The sequence below is a fragment of the Nymphalis io genome, chromosome 26, assembly GCF_905147045.1.
Source record: "Nymphalis io chromosome 26, ilAglIoxx1.1, whole genome shotgun sequence".
Lineage (NCBI taxonomy): Eukaryota > Metazoa > Arthropoda > Insecta > Lepidoptera > Nymphalidae > Nymphalis > Nymphalis io.
Window position 1 is genome coordinate 4516313 of NC_065913.1, and position 27152 is coordinate 4543464.

The window sequence follows — 27152 nt, forward strand, 5'->3', positions numbered from 1 at the left end:
ATGGCAACACGCGACGCGTCGATGCTTAGAGTTATTACAAAAATATCAACACTGTACGACATCAATTACGGTTATTTTTTCTATGTTAATATATCTTTAAATATAACTATTCTCTAAAATGTAAATGTAATATAAACAGCGATGTAGTTATATAAATTTCAAACCTTATTACTATGATAATAAGTTTCATAATGCATAATTTCTTGTAATGTTATGAATAGTTTTATATTTTGATTACGTTCATATGAACAGGGATATATTATTAGAATATACGCAATGGGTCATTGCTCTTTGAATTTGGCTTGTGAAACAGTAATGATTGTTTGACGCATCCAGTATTTTAAATGTTGGCTCAAGGTTAAATTATTTTTGGCAGATAAAAAATTTAACTAGACCATAGTTAGGAAGGTAAGGTTTAATTGCTTGAAAAGTAATTGTAAATCTGTGGGATATAACAGTTTTATCCTAGCGGCTGGGATAAAGCTTGCTGCGCTTGAGGAAAAGTTTTGGAGTTTATTCCACCTACGCTGTCGTAATGCGGATCGATACACATATTATATCAGATGAATTATAAACACAAATTAAACACATGGGAATTTAGTGGTGCGTGGGTTTAAAGCCATGGTCATCGTTTTACATCGCTTGTTCTATCTACTGCGTCATTTCCATCTCGAGCTTTTATAATTCTTTGTGTTTTATGAATCATTTCCAGTTAGCGTTGCTTAAAATCGAAAAACTAGGACAGTTCTTTTGAGAAACACGCTAAGCTCACGTGGCATAAATTCATGACATTTGTGTTAAAAAAATCACAGGAGAATTTCTACCAAATGATAGTTTTATAAATGTTATGATATTTCGAGAGTGTTTCATATCATAATAACATTCATACCTCAGTAAGATTACTTGAAAAAGGCCATACACTACACTCCTCGAATTCGGTTGGTGGACCAACACAAGGTCAATTTAAAGCAAGCGTGCTTCCTCCTAGACCGTGTCGATGCTTAACATTAGGCGAGTCTACAGCCAAAATGCTGGCCTGTTAAGTGTAAAAAAAAAATTACACCCAGCTCATGCGATGAGATGAGTTATAAGGTTAAAAGATTAGTTCACCATCTGTTCCAATTTGTATATTTAAAAATGCATGTGGCAGATTTTCATCCAATACGTGCAGGTTACGATGTCCTTTACTGTGAAGCACGAAACGAAATTACAGACATAGTTTTTATTAAGCACGTGAACATTCAGTTATGCTTCCAAGCGTTTAAATTGATTACATTCACGCATTCTAACTGCTGTGTCATTTTGACTTTTATTATTTATATTAATATAATATATTATATACTGTAACGGCTTATTCATTACATTTAAAACCACAAGATGGAATGTTGATTCTACTGTATACAAAAAAAACTCAATTGCTACTTTTTATTTAAATGCGTATGGGTATGGTTGACTTGCGTCTTTATTTCGTTCTATTTGTCATTCAACAGGTATAAAGCTTATAATGAATAACAATAATAACAACGTGCTCCAGACCGATTTCGACCACGGCGGCCAATCTCAAGAGAAATTAGTCAACTGCACAGGAGATATTATAGTGCACAAGCGTGTGCGCAGTACAGGTGCACTGTCTATTTCCCAACTCTCATAATACGATGGTACGGCAATCCGAAACGACCGGAAAGATTTCAGGCGCAGGACCTATGGCTTTACGAGCTTTCCGAGGCACGGAATTGTACACACTTCCAACTTCCAGACTCCTAGCTTCTACTGAGAATTTTCGAGAGAAAAACTCAAAAAACAGAATTTTTTAGTGGAACAACTTGGGATTAAAACCCAGAACTTCCGGATCTGCAGCCTTACATGTAACCATTAGACCAACGAGGTAGTCAGCATATAATAAATAACATTATTATACAAAGCATAGTATTTATCAATAGGTTGCCTGGTTGATCACTAGATTGATTATAGGGAGTATTAGCTAAAGTCTAGTGGTTAGCTTATATGGCCGCAGATCCCGAGTTGCCTAGGTTAAGCTCCAGGTCGGCCTTTTAAAAAGTTAAATATAGATAAAATATATATTTCAAACCGTGTTGGTAAGAAAACACTATAGTCAATTGGTTATTGTGGTTTTTTTTTTTTTAATTTGATTTTGATTTTATTTTGAAAACTTAGAACTATTTATGAATTATACTATCACAATACTCTCATTAGCCGAGATGGCCTAGTGGTTAGAACACGTGAATCTTAACCGACGATCGTGGGTTCAAGCCCGGGCAAGCACCACTGAATTTTCATGTGCTTAATTTGTGATTATAATTCATCTCGTGCTTGATGGTGAAGGAAAACATTGTGTGGAAACCAGCATGTGTCTAATTTCATTGAAATCATGCCACATGTGTATTCTACCAACCCGCATTGGAGCAGCGTGGTGGAATAAGCTCTAAACCTTCTCCTCAAAAGGGAGAAGAGGCCTTAGCCTAGCAGTGGGACATTAACAGTCTGTTACCTACTAGAATACTCTCATTTCGTTCTAAGTAACAAATCTCAGTTAATTAATGTATGCCCCGGACATTACTTTACTTGGATACTGGCAATATTGTTAAATTCAAAACTACTTAAAACTTTTATTAAGTTAAAAACTCTCAGTATCAATATGACAATTCGAATATCGAAGGCGAGCGTTCCTCTTTTAAGCTTTAATATTATTAATTTTAAATATAAAAAATTACATAAAAACATAAACTATTTAAAGACGGTGCAAAGAGAGCGCTGTTATAAGATTGGATTATAAGTTTGAAGAAATGTAATAGCTTAACGCAGTTTTATATATAAACTGGTTTAATCTGGATAAATCTGGATATATTTTGAAAAATCAAACTTTTATTCGGTTGTCTGTCCGTTAAACGTTTGGGTTAATATACTTTAAAGGAAATTTGCCCTTATTTTATCAAAATCTCTTGAAACTATAAAACATAATCGTATATATTAAATCGTATGTATCAAATCAATTTTTGAACTACGGTCGTCAAATGTCAGACGTGATACGCGAAATGCACTCTATTGAACATTTGAATGATCACGCATCAAAATATCATATCACCGTAAGTTTTCAACATTCCACAATTGAGATATTAAGTGTATTATAACAGAAAAGCACTGCACTAAAATATAAAACAATTTGTAAATCGTGAAAAGCTTGCATTAGCGATTCGTTGGCAGATCGCATTTGTTCCTTTGTGTGCGATTATTAAAAACATACGTGATGAAATATGTTTACGTTATTTATTTTAATAATTTATACTGTCAATATAAATCGTTATTTCTTTTTTACTTGCGTTAAAGTACACGCATTAATCACTTTTGCTCATAGACATTCTCACTTATATACAAATCTTTTTACAATGTCACTACGCTGGCGGCTACGAGATCTAATATGTTATATGTCACTTCCCTTCAATTACAACGGCCTACTAATAATTCAAACTGTAACACAATACTACAAAGTAATTCTATTTGTTAGAATAACGGGTGATTAAGCGGGTAAGCTTTGCATAAAGCTTTATTTAGAATTGTAGTTTTAATAAGTAACTAACAGTACAGTAACAGTAACAGCCTGTTAATGTCCCACTGCTGGGCTAAGGCCTCCTCTCCCTTTTGAGGAGAAGGTTTGGAGCTTATTCCACCACGCTGCTCCAATGCGGGTTGGTAGAATACACATGTGGCTATAACTAACTAATAACAATAAATAATAAAAATAAGTAACTAAGTAATAACTAACTGAAAAGCTACACGTTATTAGTTACAGATTAGCTTTTGTAGGTTTTTTCTAACTTAATTATATTACATCTGCAATAAAAATGAAAGTATAATTAACATCAAATAAATAATGCTAAGCATCCTCCGTTTTGATTTTTGGCAAAATTTACACCACAAATACATATATTTCATAGTATAAGCGGACGGGATAATGGGCCACCTGATGGTAAGTGGTAACTATTGTCATTGTCACTGTACCAGTACCAGTCTGTTAATGTCCCACTGCTGGGCTAAGACCTCCTCTCCCTTTTGAGGAGAAGGCTTGGAGCTTATTCCACCACGCTGCTCCAATGCGGTTTGGTAGAATACACATGTGGCAGAATTTCAATAAAATTAGACACATGCAGGTTTCCTCACGATGTTTTCCTTCACCGTCAAGCATGAGATGAATTATAAATACAAATTAAGCACATGAAAATTCAGCGGTGCTTGCCCAGGTTTGAAACGACGATCATCGGTTAATATTCACGCGTTCTAACCACTAAGCAATCTCGGCTTTTTGTTGCTGTAAGATTTATAAACTATTCCTCACATCATCAATGTGCTATCAACTTTGGAACTAAAATGGTATATCCTTTGTGTCTGTAATTACACTGGCTCATTCACACTTCAAACAGAAACACAACAACACTAATGTTGCTATTTGGCGTTAGAATATATGATGAGTGGTTCTTTTCAGATGAGCACAAAGCCCTTCTATTAAGTGTGGTAATATCCTTAGTATTAGCCAGTTAATATTCAACTGGGCAATCGTATTATATTGTTTTGTAAATTAGGCTTCATGTTAAAATTTTCTTTATTTTATTAGACTATTACCTCTGATGACCATAAATAACTTATTATAATATATACTGTTCGTTTGACCTTAATATTACCGCTCGCTCTTATACGGTAGCTGAGGTCAGACAGTCTGTTTCAAAATTAGCTTCCATCGGTGATTCATGGCGTATTCTAGTATATTAGCTTTGAAATTGAATTTAAGTTGATTTGTTTCGTATTAATATAAAAAATAATTATTAATATATCCGACGATTTTATATTTTCAACATAATATTTACTTTTTAATTATTGAACATTAAGGGCGCAAATCTTTTGTAATTACAGAGTATTTCTCACTATTAATTAATAAAGAAATATAAAGAACGATTTGATGCGCGGAATCGTTTTTGCGCACACATACGCGTTTATCAGCGCTACCTAACTATAAAAGCACTAACAATAAGTCGCGCTTTCGCACGTTTTATTGTGTATACGAAGGCTCGAGCGCGCAAAGATTCTGAGGTCACAACTGGCTTTTAATTTATAATATCATATATTATTCGCTAATTAAAAAATAAAATAGAATAACTTTCCTCTATACCAAAAGTATATATAATTATAATAATTATTTTAAAAGCAGAATATATATTTATATTTTTAAAACATATATTTTGTTAATATAATTCAAAAGATATATCTAATTAGGTGATTGGTTCCTTTATATCGCAATAAAAGAATGGATCCTATCAAAAGGATCATGTTCCTTCGATAAAGTAATTATATAAGTTCTTAGTGATTTTGTTTAGCTTCATTTGATTAAAATTTGCTTCTTTTATCTTTATATTAACCGACTTGAATAGAAGTCGGAGATTTAATTTTCCACGGGTATGTTTTTATGTATTATTTTCGACTTCGAGAATAATAGAAAATGCTCTAAAATTAGAAAAACTATATTTTAATGTATGTTAATTACTGAAGTGTACACACATCTACAATAATGTATTTATTAGTATTTATTAATTGGTATTGGTGCAAAATAAAGACGGTGTGTGTGCGTAGCGAGCTAATATATAAATATAATATGTATAATTTAATTTGTAATACCGATATTACGACTTGATTTAAAGCACGGTTTAAGGGTGAACATTACATTAACAATAACCATAGTGGACTAAGAAGTAAATATTGCTTAATTGATATTATTGATTATAAATATATGAGGATTGTGCATGTCTCGGGTGAAATTCTGTTACGTTTGTCAAAACACGTATTGGAACCGCGTGGTTTCTATTTCTACGTTGAATCAAATTCAAATTTCTGAGCAAAATTCATCAGTTTCCGGTCCCAACTAGAGGCAATAAAATAGGTTATATTTGACGGACTTACTTATAAAAATTGTTTAGTGGGTATCTAGTTAAACAATTCTATGTCTTCTTCTTTCAAATATCAAATCTATAATGTCAGAAAGAGTAAAAGCAGTTGCTTAGCGGCTGTTTAGTTAAACACAGATTTATCTCTTTCTGTCTTTGTTGATTTGACAATCGAAAAAAAGAGACAACATTTTGGCATTTTTTTTACTTTTTGTCCTAACTTCTAAGAAAGTCAAATTCGAATAATTTAAAGAGGAATTTACTTGTACAAACTTTTCTATAAAGCTATTGCAATTGCATAAGGATTAGTACCATATACTAATGAAATCGTTCGTTTCAACCTGTGTATTGAACAATTTGAACGAAAAGCATTTATTGTGCCTTAACAATAATAGTCAGATATTTAACCTGCCAAACTTTTTTTTAGGTAATAAAATATTATAAATATCTAGTATATTATTTTAAGTATCTCCAATAGTTTTCGCAGTGCACGCCAAATAATTACTTTTAAAAACAGTTTTTAAGGTTATTCATTACACAAACTCACATTTTACCTCTTTATAATATTAGTGTAGACATATTATTACGTGCGAATGAAGCCGCGGGCAACAGCTAGCTTAGTATATAATTGATTTTAATATGTATTTTTGTTGCAGGCGATTACTCATTAGATATAAAAGACGTCTCCCTGGAAGATGATGGCGTATACCAGTGTCAAGTTAGTTCCGGCCTCAATGGTGAGTTCAGTATCAAATAATTTGAAAATACAAATACCTAAATCAGCTGTATAATATATATAAATAAATATAATTGAAGTGTCCGTCTGTGATCTCAAAATAACTGCCCTTTTCAAGTTAACATGGCTACTTGCCAAGCCAAAAACAACCATTATTCATAATTATTGATTGTCTTTCTCTTTGTACGGGGTAATCTTTATAAAACGAGTAAAAATTTAATTTTTTTTTATAAATACATGAAATTTGCATACATATTTATATGCCGCTATTTTATACGAGCACATAAAAACTGTATTCAATATATTTTGTTAATTGTGTTATCCCGGATAGAGAAACCGTTGTTTTGGCTTAATTAATATTGTAAGGCTTAGAATTTGTTAATTGGTTGATACAAAAATACGGATCAAACTACGGGTCACAGATGTCAATAAAATTAGAATTTAATCAATTAATGTAAAACTTTGGTTATGTAGAGAACCGTTAATATTAATAACATTAATTATGATCTCAATATATTCTATATATATATATATATTATTATCTCAGCTTGATTCTATATGTTTATATTTTTTATTATCTTGATATAATGGTTATTGGAATTTATGATTAATTTTTTTTTAATTAGGTGAGCCGGCTATACGATCGAGATACGCAAAAGTTACAGTTCTGGTCGCACCAGAGCCGCCTCGTATATTACAAGGGGCATTTATTGATGCGATTGAAGAACAACCTGTTGATATTGAATGTGTATCAGAAGGTGGAAAACCAGCATCAGAAGTAAGTAAAGAATCTTGGTTCCTTTTTTAAATAGTTTTGAGAAAAAAAAATCACAAATAAGTTTAAACAAAGAACGTTCAGACAAAATCAAAATATTTATTCAAAGGCTCTTAAAAGCTCTTAAAAAATAACTTTAGAAGGTTAAATTTAATGTAAAACTACCACCGTTTCGGAATGTATTTTCAACCGTGAAGAACCGGTAAGAAATCTAACAGTTACTGTTATTCATTAATCGTAAAATATACAATCTAATTTGTTAAATATGTATGAAAATTAACAAATATGAATTGGTTAGTTCTTCAAGAGACATGCCTTATTTTTTTAGTATGAGTTTGAAGTGTATTTATCGTTAAGTGTTATAAACATAATATACCATGCTGCTCCTGACCGATTTCGGCCACGGTAAGGAATCTCAAGAGACATTAGTCAACTGCGCAGGAGATATTATAGTGCACAAGTGTGTGCGCAAACACAGGTGCTCTCTATTTCCTCACTCTCATAATCTGAAGGGACGGTAACCCGACACCGGAAAGAGTTCAGGCGCAGAACCAACGGCTTGACGTACTTTCCGAGGCATGGGTACACACTTAAAGACTCCGGGCTTGTACTGAGAATCGACAGAAACAACTTAATAACCTTTTACTAGCCCGACATGGGATTTGAACCCAGGACGTCGGGATCTCCAGCCTTATGTCTAGCCGCTAGACCAACGAGGCAATCAATTTCTATTTAAGAATAATATAATAATATACTGGTACATATTATTTCGATAGTTTATACGAATAAATAACACAGACGTTTAATAAATTAGATGAAGGTGTACAAAATGTTTTTAATAGATTACAACGAGATAAAACAAGGAAATTAGGTTTGTGTGGCGCCTAAAGTCGATTAAAATGTTAGCGCTTCAAAATAATGTGTCTAAAGATTTAAATATATAAGACAACAAAACAAACTTGAAAAACCGCCTTTGTTATAATTTATGTTTTCTAGATTTTAAAGAATTTAATGCAATATAATCTTGATAGATTACATTCAAGTGGGTGGTATTGAGTTATATATGAATCGATGCAAATACATTTATAATGTTTCTGGATCACGTGATTGTTTTAGAATATTTATTTAATCTAAATAGATTCGTCTATAAACAAGTGTATTAATTTATCTATACAAATAAAGAAAATTGAAGTGTCTGTCTGTGATTTCAAAATTACCGCCTGTTTGTTAATGTGGCTATTTGAAAGATACCAAAACTGAAATTTATGTGGGTAATATTCTAAATAGTTAAAAATTGCTTAAGTATGAAAAAGGCTTGAATGTTATTCCATCGGATTGGTAGATACACATGTGGCAGATTTTCATCCAACCCACACATGTTGTAGTTCACCGTCGAGAACGAGATGAATTTTAAACACACATATAAATTAAGTGTTCCATCTTCGGGATGAACCGACAAACTTCAGTTAACAGTTCAGTTAACCACTGCGCCATTTCTCCTTACATACACATATATTCTCGGCACACTTCATACAATAATAACACGCTAAATAACTAACATATTATCATAATTTTATTTCTTATAAAATAATTCAAAATTAAGAAACAATCATTAATGTTATGTGTCTATTGAAATAGTTGGCGAGAGTCGAACTTTTTGGTGATATTAATAATTGTATTGACTTTAATAATTAATCCTGAAAATTATTAACTAACAACTGAATGCAGACATTGCCTAGTAGTTAAAATACGTGAATCAAAACTGATGCTTGCAAATCCGGGCAAACACCACTGAACTGTTTTGCTAATTTGTGTTTATAATATAACGTGCATGTGTCGGATGTATAAATCTTTGACATGTGTATAGCATAGGAGCGTTGAATAAATTCCAAGCAGTGGAACGTGGACTATTACTTTATACTAACAACCAAAATAGCTGTTGTAAAAAAATAATACATTACATTTTAACAGTATTATCGCGAACCAATTTGCGAAGATTTGATTTATTAATCATATTAATGAGCTCAATCGTTAAGCTGATTGTTAAATAAATCACCCGTTTCATAATAACATGGCTCTTTGATGTGTTTTTTAAAGTTAATCGCATCATACTTTATTTGATTTGGATCAAATGTACCGTTGCTTTACATTATATAAAAGATTATATATAATATAATGTTTAATAGTCATCTCTATGTATATTGTAATTTTTATTTGGTTGTTCTATAATATAATAAATATATAATAGTAAAAGAATTATGTCTCGTGGTAAGCATACACGGTTGCAAATCTCGAGGATTTGGGTTCAAATAACGTGTCAAAAAATTTATTGAATGAACTATAAAGCAATCAACGGTCTGGAATGTAGATTCTACCGAGAACAGTAAGCAAATGGTACGCGGTAGATAAGTAGTGGTTTCTCCTCTATACGACTTATAGATTAATTAATTATTTGTACCTTTAGTATATTCTGCATGAAAATTAAGAAATAATAACATGTTTTTTTTATCAAATAATTTTTTTTTTTTTTTTTTATAGAATAGGAAGGTGGACGAGCATATGGGCCACCTGATGGTAAGTGGTCACCAAACGCCCTTAGACATTGGCATTGTAAGAAATGTCAACCATCGCTTATAGCCAATGCGCCACCAACCTTGGGAACTAAGATTTTATGTCCCTTGTGCTTGTAATTACACTGGCTCACTCACCCTTCAAACCGGAACACAACAATACCAAGTACTGCTGTTTTGCGGTAGAATATCTGATGATTATTGATATTTCAACTACAGTGTCAATTATATATTCCGCTGTAATTTGTTTATACAATATAAACTTGTCTAGTAAGTAATCAGGATGATAGACTTTGGGTATTCAATTATTCTCCAAGAAGTCTTCTAAGAGTGTATTTAATTTCCGTGCCTCGAAAGGCACGTAAATCCGTTTCTCATGCGCCGGAATTCAATAGGATTTGCCAACGGATTTTGAAATTAAAGGAATAGAGAGTGCACCTGTGTTTGCGCACATACTTTTACATTATAATTATATATTCAGTGCAGTATCCCTTGAGATAGGCCGACATCATCGTCATCATTTAAATAAGACTTAGTAGGATTTTGAATTGAGTCCAATTATACTAGAAACATCAATAACTTAAATCTTTTTTACAGATAACTTGGGTAGATGGAAATCAGAATGTTATCAAGAATAATATTGAAAGCAGAGTCGAAATACTACCAGACGAACAAAGATATAGAACAAGGTATGTATTCTTAGTTAAATACGTTTTTACGTGTTTTATTAACCTACGTTATGTACACTTGACCATTCTCAAGAAAGACCAACTGATATCATTTTATAGATATATATGGTGGTAGGGCTTTGTGCAAGCTCGTCTGGTTAGGTACACACTCATCAGATATTCTACCGCAAAACATCAGAACTAAAAAAAAAACAAAATACATAGTTATCTATATATGTACAATTACAATAATAACAAGTTGAAGGGATAGGAAATAAAATGTCAATCAAACTCGGCATCATTTACAGCGATTCGAGGTTCGTCCTGAAACCGATAATATATTCAACGATTTTGGTAATATCATTAATTACATAGATACGTTATTACAGATCGGTTTTGCGGTTGATACCTAACAAGCTACACCACAACCAGACAATAACGTGTCAAGCGCAGAACACAGCGGACAGAGCGTTCAGGATGGCAACAGTACATATTGAGGTTTGTGTACCTTGAATTATTATTATTAATCAAAATAATATTCGAACATTACGAATATTGATCACCGTTTCAGAATGATATATCTCGAATAACAAGCAGGAAACACGGTTACTCTTTTCTAATAATTAAATAAAATCATTACATACCACATATATTCAATGGCTAAACAACAATATTTAGTATTGTTGTGTTCCGGTTACCTTCAGAAAGGTACTCTGGTCCTATGGGGGTGGAACCGGGTTATGTGGGATTTTTACCCACTAAAATCACTGCGATGGCCGCATTGATATAACGCATCCGCGGCCTCTCCCATGCATTGCTCCACTCGTGGCTCGCGGAGCTCTCATCAGGGGGTGAACTTCGCCCCCACCCCGCACTTCTCGCTAGTGCGTACGGCAGCGCGAGGCCATCACGGCTGCCATCCTCCACAGGGCCATCTGAAATAGGACACGTGAGGCCCCCACCTCACGCATCCACGGCCCCAGGGTTACGCCCTATCTTTTAAGCCCCGGGCGTCTGGGCTATGGGAGGGCCGAGATGACGCCGTCGTCGTCTCCACCGAGCAGGATCGGCCCTTTCCCGTTCCCGCTCCGCCGTCTCCTTGTGAACCATGACAGTCTCACAGAAGGAGGCTACGGCCCTCCATGCCGATTCCCTGCGAAGCATCGCCGACACGATTGCTCGCAGGGACAGATCTTGTCCGACTTCACGGACCAGGATCTCCGTCTCCGCACTCCACGCGGGGCACACCTCCAACGTATGCTGAGCGTTGTCCCGGTCCGCGCCACAGTGGTATCTTACAAAGCCTATGCCTATGGGTGACCACTTAACATCGGGTGATCCATCTGCCTGCCCATGTACCTAAAAATTCTATAATTTTTTTAAACTAAGTATCATATATAAATATCGGAGAATACGATGAAGAGTACTTACTGAGTTTCTTGGCGGTTCTTCTCGGTGATTCTCAAAAATATTTTCTGCTTCAGATTTAATAACATATTTTTGTGGATGATTTTTTAATTATTTAATATTCTTCTAAATTTCGCTTCTCTTTCTACTTATATATCTTTTCAAATTATTACCAACTACCATTTATCATTAACTAACCCAGATTAGATGTAAGCAATTAAATATTATTGATTAATGTATATTGATACGGTAATGGAAATCACTGCTATGTAACCGCTTCAAACCGGTTTTAAGTGAAACAAGTTAAAGCGATTTTAAAAGCTTTTATTTAGCTTTTTATGTGTGAGTTAAGCCTTGTAGCTAATTTATAATCTCATTTTAAATCAGCTCCACTGATTGATCCAAAATTATGCACACATATTTGGTTTTTCTGACACCAATTTTCTATATATATAGTTCTAAGTTAATTTTTATAACTTCTATATGAGTTTTGCAGTTATTTTGAAAGCATCTTATTTAAAAACAATCTGCTATGTATTACAACAATCAACTAAATGAATTAACGTTTCAATCAACATTTTCATAGTTTTAAAACACTTACAATGTCACTGGTTACAAAATATGTATGTACAGTACAACATATTGTCTATATATGTACGGATATCGAGTATATTTGGGGGTAAGGCTTGTGCAAGTCGAATGCTAATACTATTGTTGTGTTCCAGTTTGAAAGGTGAGAATGCCAGTGTAACTATAGGCATAAGGGACATAACATCTTAGTTCCGAAGGTTGGAGGCGACGGTGATGTAAGGGATGGTTAATATTTCTTATGGCGAATGTTTATGGCCGGTGGTGACCACTTACGATCAGGCCCATTTACCAGTATAAATAATTTAAAAAAAAAACGTTTCCTATGAACCTGTTTTTATATTGCATTGGTTTCAGTATAGAACCAAAGTGGTCATATCTCAAGTTAATTGATTTTATACATTGTTAAGTTTGCATTTAAAGTGTGCGGCTCTAGATATTTTTCATATACAAAGTTATTTAATTATCATTAAATAAAGTCTGCATTACTTAGTTAAGTTAAGATAGTTCAATGTCTACAAACAATTTTCATAGCTATAATGCTAATGTAATTATCGTTCCTGCTCCGCGCTATCATTAGTTAATTTTGTTTGCTTTTGATTTTTATAAAATTATTCATTAAGTCTTTTTAACATTTTCAAATTCAATTAGCGTTTAATTATGTTAATGAAGACTCAAAAATGTTTTCAGCTTTTGATAATTTTAATTTTTTCTAGGTTAAATACGCTCCGAAGATAAATGTGTCGATTGTATCCGGTGCTGTAAATAAGAGAATACCGGAAGGCAGTGAAGCACGGCTTCTGTGTTCGGTTGATGCAAATCCTCCCGCGCAAATGTACCGGTGGTATTTGAACAATAACCCAATTGTTGGAGACTACGAAGAAGAGTTGGTGAGTTCGCTAGAAATGTTGTAAACTTAGTCTAATTGGTCTCTGAGAATTAATTATTGACGTCGTCTGGGATATGTGATAAATATTTAAACTATTTCATGTATTTCTTCTTCGTTATATGATTATTTTTTATGTATATTATATTAATCAATGAAAGTGTCGTTAATTAAGGCCGCAGATCCCGAGGTCCTGGATTCAAGCCCCAGGTCGGGCCAATAGAAAGTTATTGAGTTTTTTGTCGAAGAATCTCAGTAGCAGACCGGAGTTAAGAGTGTGTACATGTGCCTCAGAAAGCACGTAAAGCCGTTGGTCCTACGCCTGAACTCTTTCCGTTTATGTTGGATTGCCGTTCCAGCGGATTACGAAAGATTACAGGGGAAATCGACATAGCAGTCGATTATGACGTAAATGACTTGTACAATATGTCACTAATATTACCTATTCTATTACGAGCTTTTTTCACCACGCTGCTCCAATGCGGGTTGGTGGAATACACATGTGGCAGAATTGCAGTGAACTAGGCACATGCAGGTTTCCTCACGATGTTTTCCTTCACAATCAAGCATGAGATGAATTATAAAAACAAATTAAGCACATGGAAGCAATTCAGTGGTACTTGCCTGGGCTTGAACCCACGATCATCGGTTAAGATTCACGCGTTCTAACCACTGGGCCGTCTCGGCTTTTTGTTGAACTGCGCCAACTATCGGCAGTCCTTATTAAATATTTTTATGTTAGCTTATTTTTTGAGAAAGGTTATAAGTTATACACTGCGGTACGATCCATGGGGGTGGAGCGGTATCATTAGAGGTGAAACAGCGCAAAGCAGCAATTCACTAATGTTTTTAAATATAGTTCAAGATACAGGCACGTGATCTGTTCTATATTTTATATTATTAGTTTTCAGCCGTATAATAAAATTTGATAATAAAAAACGCACTTTAAAGTAAAAAAATAGTACAACCATTTTTTATATAAAATTTTACATGTACAAAAATATATAAGGTCGGTGCTAAGCTTAAAATTTAATATTATGTATTTCTGTTTCGAAAAATAGTTTTTAAAATAAGAACGTTTAAAAAAGTAAACATTAGTCATTCTTGCATATTTGCATCTTAGATACAATTTTTACAATTAAAAATGTCATTGAACTTTAATTATAAGTAATATGATATTTAATTTCGAACACTGCCTGATTTTTGAAATAAGAACACTTTAAAAAAGCGAATTTAATTATTTCTTAAACGCTTTTAAAATTTATAAGTGCAAGCTACGAGTTATAGTATATGCATGAGGCGAGATGAAACTCATGATAATAATTGCTAACTTTACGTTTATTGTACCGTGTCGGAAAATTAAACGCGTTAATATTTTGTTGAAACTGCCCCTGTGTTCTCGAAAATAGCAAAATTATATTTCATGTATTAACTGGGCGTGTATGTTTGTAATTGTAACGTGTCCTTTTAATAGCTCTCAATTGATTAATATAATATTTTAAAAATTATGAATGGTCAAATTGTACCAAGGCAGCCATAATATTAATTATTATATATATATATATAATAATTAGTAAAGTATATATATATAATAAGTAGTAAATGGGGATTTGACAGTCGCTCCGGGTCCCACTTGGCACAAAGGTTGTCCATTGCCATACAACGCGGAAATGCGGCCTGCATTATGGGCAGCTTTGCGTCGGGTGGGAATCGGGAGGGACTATTTTAAAATTTGACTAAAATAATAAAAATTAATAATGAAAATTTAAATGAAATCCTATGTAATGATCATGATTATATGTACATATTATTTGTAATTACAATATATTAATATAATATCTAATAATATTATTATAATGATAAGAATAAAGTATTTATTAGTAATCGCGATGGTCATGGATAATATATGATTATGTATATTTCACTATATACTTGATCATTATAATTGGTAGTTAGACAAACAAAGCGCTGCCGCCGGAACTAAGATGTTATGTCGTTTATGCTTGTAGTTACACTGACTCACTTCTTCAAACCGGAAGACAACAATACTAATAACCGCTGTTTAGTGATTGAATATATAATGAGTATTTTGTTTGTACCCAGGCAGGTTTACTCACAGCTAAACCACCAAGTAAAGAAAAGTATCGTTAAGTTCACGAAATATATAACTAGTAATAGGCTACGGAGTTCTAAGACGTATGTCATCATTGAGTCGTTTCATATTTAACTGCGGTACTTTACCGTGCGATGTAAGGCTTTCATACCACTGTTTGATATTAATATTAAAAATAGTTAAAAAAAAAACCAGACGTTACACAAAACAGTCTAAATGCTAGAAAATGATGTCTTGCAAACATGACGCTAGGTCATCAAAATTACCAAAGGTATAGCTGAGCGAATTTTATATTATATTCTATCTTAATAAATAAAAATATATATTTGTATGTTCGTCCTCTATGCGTTGCTAAACTATTCAATCGATTGCAATTAAACTTCGTCGAGATGTTTTACGTACGCCAGCGAAGGTTCCGACAGAAAAAAAACAGTATTTTTTCTTTATACATTTCACGTACAATATAAACTTTTTATAGATCGACAGTTTTTGTAGACCTTTATTATACCCGTCCAAAGGGTAGCTAATAAATATATAATGTTATAATATAATTTATAAAATTAACGTTATTATTATTAACTGAATCATAATTTACTTTATTACACTGTATAACAGTTTCGTAGTTACTGTGTAACAGACGTTAAAGAAATAGAACAGTTGCAAAGCGTCAACATTAATACGAAATGTAGGCGAGGGGGGTCTGTTTGAATGAGACCGAGAATACGATGAGAGTGGTGTTTGTATTATACCGCATGTATGGACGTTTTATAGCTGTGATATTATGAAAGAAATATTAAAGTTTAACATAAGAATTATTTACTATATAATAATATTAAAAGTGGGGATAGATGTTTAAATGCTCTTATATCAATCAAATCAAAGTACTCTCGTAGTAGTCTCGTTACTCGACTGCATAGAGTCAGTAGTTCTTTTGTGAGACAAAGGTTCTACAACAGGATCCCAGAAAGCGTTCAAAATACCTCAGTTGCTAAATTTAAGAAATCTGTAGAGGAACGCTTGTGTGCCAAAATTTATTATACAATTAAAGAATTTATGAATCTTGGATGGACTCTTGGGAATGAGACGATCGCCGCATGGATAGTTCTCTATTTTTTTGTAAACGAAATCTGATGTATAAAAAAAACCCGCTGTGTTTCTTTCGCCTATTCTTCTCAAGGCTGAAAGTTTTTTCAAACCGGTGGTAGTTTCTGGCTTGAGTATGAATAAGCAAGTGTAATGCTTTAATTTTGAATAAAGTTTTTTGATTTTGAGTTTTCCATAAATGTTTTTACATTTGTTATTAGTTATTTTACTGAAAAGTAATATTCATTATGACTATGTAAATAATAATTTATATATGTTACTATCGCTTACATATAGTTGAATAGTTCTTAAATATATTTGACAGTATTAATTTAATGTAGACGTAGCGTTGACGCCTATAAATGTTACACTGCTGCGCTAAGGAATTTCCTGTCGAGGAGACGACTTGCAGCTTATTATATATTATATTATATAATATACATCTGGTAGAATTTCATTCGCCATATGCAGGTTTTCTCACGAAATTATCCTTCGCCGTCGAGCACGTGATGAATTAAGTACAATATAACGAGAACACAAATTGACATTATGAAAATGCTATGTTGCCTGTTGAATTTTAACACACAATTCGCGGTTAAGATTCGCGTATTCTAATCTCTGAACCATTTTGGCTTAATTTTTCTGTTGGTATATTTTTTGTCATCGCTTCTTATAAAGATAGATGGTAAACTGATCTATAAAATTTACTTGTGGTAGGGTGTGCAAGCCCGTCATAGTAGGTACCACCCACTAAGCACATATAAGCATAAAGGACATAACATCTTAGTTTTTTTTTTAAGTTGAAATTTGGAAGGGTTCAGCGAACCCATTACAATAATTATCAGGAACATTTCATAATCAACCTCTACATTACAAAATGAAAATATTTTTCAAATTTCAAGTCAAGTAATTTCAAATTTTAGTTTCGTATTTTCACTTAAAACATTGTCACCCTTACTTAATGTGAAAGAGTCGCTGTCTTTGCGATAAGATCGCCATCACACATCTTTAGAGTATATACTCTGTATTCAGTTGCGTCGGTATAAATTTAAAAAAGAGTATATGTATTGCATTTAAATTAAAAAAAAAATTACAGTAGGATTCATAAGCACGGTGAACTCTGCTACTAGGTAAAAATACCAGCAGTAGAGCTATTCTGTAAGAACAAACCCTAACTCGTGAAAACGGTCGAGAAATGTCAGAAAGTGATATGCGACATTGACCGTAATAAATTTAACATTGCAAAATAGTATATCACCATAAGTAGGTTGTCGACATTTCTCGGGTGATTAATGAAGTGAGTTCTTACAGAATATCGCAGTTCATTGTTGAAGTGCTATTCCGATTCTAATATATATATATATATATATATATATATATATATATATATATATATATATATATATATATATATATGTATATATATAATTTCGTCGTCGACGTCTTTCAATGATGACTTGTATCGTCAGCCATATTAGTTTCACAATGACGTCACATTTTGTCACATTTTTTTTGTTGTCAACAAAAAAAAAAAGTGACAAAATGAATTACCTATCACAAAACACTGAAGCGTATAGTTTCGAAACAAATTTAGTTTCAATTTATTCGAGCTACAATTATAAGTATTGTTTAATACTGGCTTTGTTACAGGTTATTTTCAATGTCACCCGCAAACACAATAAGGCAATAGTGAAGTGTGAAGTTAGCAATACCGCTGGGAAGAGCGAATCTACTCTTGCTCTGAATGTAACTTGTAAGTTTTAGTGCCTAATAAATTTACGAAGTTTTCAAAACGTTGAATATATTGAATAGAAAGAACGACAAAACTCGAGTTTCACGAAGTTACCTTAAAACTTACCTTTTGTCCTTATCTTCTGTATTGCCAGAAAGTTAGTTGAATATAGTTTATTATTTTGTTTCTATTTGAACTTATCATTTTATTTTTATTAAATACATTTTCCTAGAAATATAATTGCAACTTATAGACAGTTATTTCAATAATGTAAAATACTGAAAGACAAAACTTACAATTTACAAAAAGCTATTTAAAAAAAAAAGATACCGTCCCGAAATTTAAGATACAACGATACACGCTTACATAAAGCCTGTAAATTTCCCACTACTTGGCTAAGGTAAGGTCCCCACCTTTTGAGGAGAATGTGAATGTAGCACGATGCTCCATTGCGGGTTGTTGGACACACGTCGCAGATTTCCATCTGACACAAGCTGGTTTCCTCACGATGTTTTCCGCTGCCTAGTACTAGATGAATTATGAACACAAATTAACTTTAAAAAGCAGCGGTGTTTCCGTATGCATGAACCCACAATTTTCAGTTAAGATTAATTTTATTACACTGCTCCAATTAATGCTTGTGGAGACGTATTACGTGAATTTTACCGACACACGTTTTCAGTGTTTTCCTGCATCGATTATATTTTAATTACGAATAAACAAATTCCACGTTTTCTATCCACTAAGACCATTTGGTTTTCAATTTAATCTTCCATAGCTAAACAAAATATAACCTAGAAGCTTACAATGCTTATAAACTTTAAGTGTAAATATCAATTTACTTATTATACTAAACTTTTAAATATTGTGATGTTTTATTTTCATCATTATAAAAATCGGTTAATCGGAATTCATTATAGATATTTAAAATAGTTTTAAGAATTATAATATAGATACAATTACTCACAGTATATAAAGCAACACCATTAATTCACTAGATCCGCCATCATTCCGAACTCATCCACAAAACGTGGAGGCAGCGGTTGGCGTGAGTGTTACTTTGAGTTGTGACGTCGACGGTCAACCGCAGCCTGAAATACGTTGGCTATTCCATGAACCGGGAAGAATAGGGGTAAGTGACTACCATGATAGTGAAATAAAAAAATACTTGAATAATTTAGATACTGATTGGTAAATATGGTAATAATTATGTATATTTAATTCTAATGGCTTATTGTTTCTCTTTAATATTGATTAAAAGGTAAGTTTGACTTACAGGTAATCGTAATTTATATTACAATTAAAAATCTTCTTTTTTTTATATATATATTCAAAGCATTTTATAAATTTCAAGCTTATATACATACATACTACAAATGAGTCTAAAATTTAATTAAAAACTTTGATCACAGTTAAAAAGAAAACCCGCATGAAAATTCTGTTCGTCGATTTCTACAGGAAGCGTAATTGTATGAAACCTTTTCCAAGCGAAACTAAGCCTCACAAATAATAGGTAAAAATACCTGTGTGACATTTTTACCTGAACGTTCAATACTTCCAGCAGGTCAAAGGGAAGGCACCGAACCTCAAAGTGTACGTGGACGAGCGTACAGCCGGACGATATATCTGTAAAGCTTCTGTTAGTGGATATCCTGAAATTGAAAGTGAAGCTACAATATTTATTAAAGGTATGTATTAATATTCTTAATAAAACTTACCTCTTATTTCAACTTTCCTGAGATGTCGAAAATAAATAATGTAACAATTAATTTTTTTTTTGTTGGATAACAAAAGAGTGTGAAATTTGCTCAAAGGACTTATTATTTTTAAAAGAAATAAAGATTAAGAGTTCACTCTGTTTTACTACGAATTGATAACGTTAATATTATTAATTATAATTATGCATGATTCCTCGTGATTTATTTACTATCGTGTCCATTTTAAATAATCAACATACATTTAGCACATAAATAACTCTGAAGCCTTATCAATTGGAAAATATTCGCGTATTTTTTACTATCCACCTTAACTAGATAAATATAACCTAAAAAAAATCCAGGGGTTATTCAAGAACCGTATCTGTGTATACTTGGAATGTAGCTCATAATTTTCTTTCATTCTGTTCAACCAGGTGTACCCAAGATTATTTCAAACAGAACTCAAGTAGGTTCTGAAGGTGATAAGGTGACGGTGGAATGTGAAGCTCTCTCAGTACCAAGACCTGATGACATCAGGTGGTACTTTGAAGGGAAAGAGATCAGCGTTATACAGGATCCAGTAAGTTTTAGTAAATGGTTTAATTCTGACAATAGTATTTGAATCGTCTAAGAATGTGAAAGTCAATCATTCGCTTCTGATCTCATAAGTTAATATCGTACCAACAATTAAGTTGCGGCATAAATGACGGATGTTTTTAATACGTTTCCTAGTTTAAATATTTTTATAAATAAATATTTATTTCGTTTAATATTTCATGAACAAGTTTTGAAGTGTTCAATTTTGAAAACCATACCAATGATTGGGACGCAGCGAAACTTGAAACTCTCTAAGGGTGCTTTGCCAATTAGTGTATGCGTCCGGGTAACTGCAGCGTGGAAATGTTTAATAAGATGCAATCTATTCTGTCTAGAGGTGTCGTTACTTTAAATAGAATTATTAAATGTATTTAATTGATGTGTGAATTTAAACGACGTATTTAATATAATAAATATATAATAATTAAAATATAACCTTTGGTTATTTTTTAGTGGATTTAGAATTTCATTTGACAATTTGGAAAAAGAAATATTAATGCGATGAGTTATATTATTCTTTTTTAAAGTTGTCGTCTGTGTTCTTAATATGTTTTTGTTCAATGTAAATTGTTTTTATTAACATTATTCATACATAGAACACAAAAATTAATTTAAATGAAGAAATTTTAATGAGCTCTTACGGCATGTGTCTTCTTTTGAATTTGTAATCAGTAATGACAGAAAGTGAGAAATCAGTGTTTTTGTAACCGCTAAGCAAGTTAATAAGTAAGAACGTTAGTCATTATTTAAATATAACTTAAATGACTGCGAATTGTTGTTATATTTGTATATAATAACAAAAATGATCACTCTTCTTAAGATCTATTTTATTTAAAAATATCTGTTTTTTTTTAAGTATGCCTTTTATTTGTCTTATTATTATTCCTTGGTGGTAATTATTTGTCTAATCCCGTCTGGGTTTCATCGCCCACTTATCACATATTCTACCGCTAAATAGCAATATTTAGTTTCATTGTGTTCCGGTTTGAAGAGTGAGTGCGCCAGTGTAAGTACAGGCATAAGGGCCATAACATCTAGTTCCCAATGTTGATGGTGCATTGGCTACGGCTAATATTTTTTATTACCTGTAAGCAGGAGTTGGTCTGCCAACCCATTTCCAATTAAATATAAGATATCGTGTAAATAATGTTTTGATATAAATAAAGGTTAATGTATTTAAGATTTAAAAGAATATATATTTCCAGGATTATGCGACGTTGGAAGAAATATTACCAAATGGTATTGTGAAGTCGAGTCTCGTGATCCGAGATAGTCAATCTAAACACTACGGTGTATACAATTGTAGTGTTACTAATGAGTATGGAAACGCTAATGTTGCTATTACATTGAAACCATTAAGTAAGTTTAATTTATAATTAGGTAAACAATACTTACCTTTCAAATAAGTTACATTTTTATTACCATCAAAGGTATTAAATTAAAATAAGAAAAAAAAACTTCCATTTATGTTTTCTATTAGATATTTCTATTATTTGAGTTAGGTAATACTTAACTATTAATTGTTTTAAAGTAAACAAAAAAATACAAAGCGATTTAAATTTTTGTTGTAAACGCGATCGTCTACTTTTTATTATGTCCGGACTTTTCAACCAAGTTGCAATTCTCAAGGATTTATTTAAGTAAAAGAAGGAATTGATTTCTTAATTAATGATAAACTTTTTTTTTTATCTCGTCACTAAAGTCCACAATCTTTTCAGAAACATTACCACTCTTCATAATTCTAATAGGCGTGACGTCTGGAATTATAATATTCTCATCGTTCGTGATACTCGTCGTAGTATGTCACAGGAGAAGGAGAAATAAGCAGAAGATAAACGAGAAACCGGACGTGACGGTCACTTCCGGTGATATGTATAAAGAGAGTGATAGGAGTTCGAACATAAGTGACTTGAAGTTACAGTTACCACAAACCGACGAAAGTTACGATTTGGTAAGTTTAAATTATTATTATTTTTCTCTTGAAAATATTTTTCTTTTTATTTAGTGTTTGTCGATAAGTGTATGCATTAAGTATAAGTAAGTGGACTATTATACGGCTTTTTTATGAACCTCAGGATGGTGGTATTTTATGGTTATAGCCTGGATCGACATATTATGTACTTTTTTATCACGATAAATATGAGAGGTTCATGGATCGTTTTGCTAAATTTTACCAACCTGTTGAGTTTTTATACTCCTAAATATTTTTCGAATTTCATATTTTTTTCTTTATATAATTTTTCTCGAATAAAAATTATTAAATACAAATTGTATAAACTAGCTAAATATATAGCTTGTTGGTTAGCATGGAGGTAACCTGAGGTTGCAAATATAAATCTGAATAAGTGTTTTTATATTTTAAATCTATATTTTAATCCTTTATGAGCAATGAAGAAAAATATCGCTACACATATCAGTATACCACCCACCAAATTACTATATATTATAACATAAAGTGTCCCGTTTGTCTGAACTCAATAATCTTAAAACTACAATATAATTTTTCATACTTTAATTTATTAATGAAGGTTTAGATGTATAAATAATTAATGTTTTGTGTAAATTGACTGAAATGTTTTTGAAAATCGGAAACAAAAATCATGCCGACTGACAGCTTTACTGGCGTGCACCACTTAAGCGATAGAGTTGTATGTATAATATTACGATACAAACGTTTTATAAAGATCTTCCTTATAGAACGGGTAGCTAGTTATAAAAAATATTTATAACCTTATTATAAAATAGTCAAATAGATTATTCAGGTATAATTAATTAAAACATTATTTAAAAATTGACACTTAAAACTTACAAATTTAATGATATTATAATGCATTAAATTTATAAGTTTTAATGGGCCACCAAATACACGTTACAATGGAGTATCGAATTAAACAACAAAATTAATACTGTTATCATGTCAAGCAGTTTGGGAACATTGATTAAATTTTCCGTCTAATTACTGTTAACGAATGACATATGTTCGAATTAAATTTCACACAAATGAATATGAAGTATTATTATATATAAAAACTTTAATAACTAGAAATAACAATAAATTTTAAATGAATGTTAAAAAACGGATAGATATATACGAGTACTATATATAGATATATATGAGTATTATAATATATAAAAAAGCCTTAATTAATACGAGTTGGTTTACATGCATGATGAATAATAATTTTAATTGTATTTAATTACCACATGTGTGAAATGAGTAACTATTCATTTTTTCGACGCTACTTAACGGTTCAATCGACATTCCCGTGCGGCGGTAGCTTTACACTTAATTTAATATTGTAACAAAATTGTATAAAAGTGATTTTTGAACTTACTGAGTAATAAATAATAAAATGAAAATTTTGATTTTATCAGATTTTATAAAAAAAAAAAATTTAAATTTACCATATTCCATTATGCATTTGTTTTTCAAAATTGCTTTTATATACTTTTTTAAATACATACACACATATACAAATATATAGACAGTAAATGTAGCTAAGGGCTATATATCATTTGATCAGCATATACTGTCTATATATCATAATGTTAATGTGTCAATTGTTAATTACCAGGAGTATACAAGTTCTGATCGCTCGGATACAAAGAACCCTGCAGGTCTCCCTCTTGCGGGACCGGTCCCGTTACCAAATATACGCCACGACGATCCGATGCTACAATTTAGATATAGCAACGATTATTCAGATCCTACATACGCGGATTCTTATTTTAAGGTAAGTTTCATTTACTAAGGTAAGTTTTACTTACTTTACCGATGGGTTTTGTCCAGGCTTTCCTGGATATCCACCATTCATCGATACCATTCATTCTATTGTCCTACTGTTCTTTATTCAAGATCTCGACCAATGATAGCGTCAATTCGATGTCATGTCTTTAATTCCCCTGTTGTTGCAATAGGTTATATGCTGAAATATTAAAATATAAAACAATATTTATCACAATGTTTTTATTAATTGACTAACAATAGCTTAAAGTTAAGGACTTTCGATATTTTTTTTTATTTTTATGAAAGAGAAATTACCGTTATTTATCCTCTTACTTTTGTCTAGAACCCAGCCGCTTACGTGTACGACTACCCACAAGGGTACGTGCCTCCCCCACACTTGAGGGTTCAATCTCCGACACTTGAAGTACCAACTAGCAGGTAAGGAAATATTGAAAGGTTTTATTTCATTACGTCTAAATTAATTATTGGGTATATGAGAAAAATCTATTGCGTACTATAATTTAAATAACTTATATTCTATTTGTAAGATAAATTAGAGGAATCTAATCATTTATTACAATTTCACAGACAGTTTTAAAATATCTGCAATATCGTCCTTTAGTTTAAATAGATTAAAACGCGCCTTACTGTAATATGTTATTCTTTCAATAGGTCCCTTCAGGGTTCATTGACGCGTAGCATAGACACGTCGTCAACGCTTCCGTTGTCAGCTGGTAACGGATCGCAGAACAATTCATTGCAACGAACGAAACCGGACGAAACAGATGCTATTAATAATTTAGGCTTACCTGTTGGCGGCGAAGGTAAATTTAGTTAATGAAACATTTTTAAAACAACATCAATAGATTATATTATTTTTTAAGTAAAATTAGTATTAAAATAAGTTGTTTCACACTGTCATGACAGACAATCAATACTATTATTAAACCGTTTTAATATATACTCTTTTTTATATAAAATGTATGGTAATATCAATTTCTAAATATAAAAACTGTTTTTAAAGTTTATTTTATAATACGAAGTTTATATCCGTATCAAAATGTATCATTTTTAAATATTTGTTATTAGCCCCACAAGTGCCTGTATATACGCAGTCTGGGGGTAAAAACCAAAGCGGCGTCGACTTGAGATACGCAGCGACGTATGGAAATCCGTACCTTAGAAACGGTACAATGGGTAAGTTACATTTAAAAATATATGTTTCTCATGCGTCCGTTTTTTTCTACAGGCTTTGTTTAAACATTTTTAACTTAGTTTTAAGCAAGTTCATTAATTTATATTTATTTGTTAATAAATAAAGTATATTATATTGAATTAATATCAGACATTGTTTTTATTAAATAATTATATATTTTTTCTGAAATAATAATATAAAAAACCTGGAAACTTAACATAAGTTTATATTTTTAGAAGTAATAAAATATAAGCTATCTATTTACCAGATATTAAAAAATGTACATATAAGAAAATTCATAATATTTTTTAAAAATTGTCTGTTACTTCGCGATAAGATTCAAATTCCTTTAGGAAACGTTTGCTTTACATATTGTCTAGATACTTGTACATAGATCACAAAATAGGTTATCATCCCGAGAAATGATAAATTCCCTAGTTATGGAATAAAGATATGACTACTTCTAAGTTCAGGCTGTAAATACCAACAGAGCTGTTCATCATTAAATTGTTTGGGTAAGTTAATCCATATTTACCTAACTTATCTCAGGTTATACAAATCAAGTACATACCGCGAAGCCGGCATCTACGCCCGCTCCGCCGCCTTATTCCGCAGTGCGAAGCTCGGTTCATCTCCCAGGTTAGCACCGACTGCTTAGGTAAATGACCCTTTATAGATAGCACGGCTTGGGGTTATGTGTTTTTACGATTCTGTTGCATGTATTATTAGGTAAGTTTAAAAATTGCATGAAATATTAAATATAAGAAAGAAATTTATTTGATAAGTATGTTTTTATGTTTCTATTTATTTTTTACATAAGCTTAGTTATAATTGTCTGTTAGTTTTTGAGTATTAGAATAATTTGAGTATTAAGCGCTTTTGATAACTTTTAGTTGTATCTTACAATTATAATTTTACCTTTCCACAGCTTCAAGCTTACCTTATAGGATAACAACTTTAGTAATACTTAAAAATAACTGTAAGTTTTATTTAATATTGCACATTTAAAAGTTTTATAAGGTAAAACACTGAGTAGTTTGGTGTTTGGAAATATGTACGTGCATGTATTTGTTTTTTTTTTTATAGTTTTTAATGTTAATATTGATATAAGAAGCTAAGATCATAAAATCGTATCATAGACTTTATCCAAAACTGGGAAATTGAAATATCAAGTGATAAACGTCGTTTCTTTGAAAAAAAAAATGACATATATAGTCCACATTAATTGAGTTGAATGCTGAATGAGGCTTTAGAACTCCTGGTTTTCATGGAATTTGTGCATAGTAGTTAACTTTGGACATTTTTTGAAAGAATTCTTGTTTATTTCCGATTTCTTTATTTCATTCTTTCGGCTCAACGCCTTAGCCTTGAAAACTTAATTGACAAATAGAGTTGCTTTCACATTTGATTCATGAGTACTTTATTTAACT

At 31.9% G+C, this 27152-nt stretch overlaps 1 protein-coding gene across 8 annotated transcripts in view; it reads left to right on the top strand.

Moving 5' to 3' along the window:
* Positions 1–27152, top strand: part of LOC126778455 (irregular chiasm C-roughest protein-like) — an 81462-nt gene that overhangs the window by 51128 nt on the left and 3182 nt on the right. For 2 of the 8 annotated variants that reach the window (XM_050502016.1, XM_050502015.1), the window contains exons 4-20: positions 6605–6685; positions 7311–7462; positions 10627–10718; positions 11087–11195; positions 13409–13582; positions 18425–18527; positions 19505–19638; positions 20068–20194; positions 20638–20783; positions 22006–22159; positions 22519–22751; positions 24376–24534; positions 24871–24965; positions 25200–25351; positions 25617–25724; positions 26272–26361; positions 26651–26701. In XM_050502016.1, coding sequence (XP_050357973.1) covers positions 6605–6685; positions 7311–7462; positions 10627–10718; positions 11087–11195; positions 13409–13582; positions 18425–18527; positions 19505–19638; positions 20068–20194; positions 20638–20783; positions 22006–22159; positions 22519–22751; positions 24376–24534; positions 24871–24965; positions 25200–25351; positions 25617–25724; positions 26272–26361; positions 26651–26701 — 2160 coding nt within the window. Of the gene's footprint in view, positions 1–6604; positions 6686–7310; positions 7463–10626; positions 10719–11086; positions 11196–13408; positions 13583–18424; positions 18528–19504; positions 19639–20067; positions 20195–20637; positions 20784–22005; positions 22160–22518; positions 22752–24375; positions 24535–24870; positions 24966–25199; positions 25352–25616; positions 25725–26271; positions 26381–26650; positions 26705–27152 lie in introns of those variants that run through there. The other 6 variants (XM_050502017.1, XM_050502020.1, XM_050502019.1 and 3 more) reach the window with 6 other exon arrangements.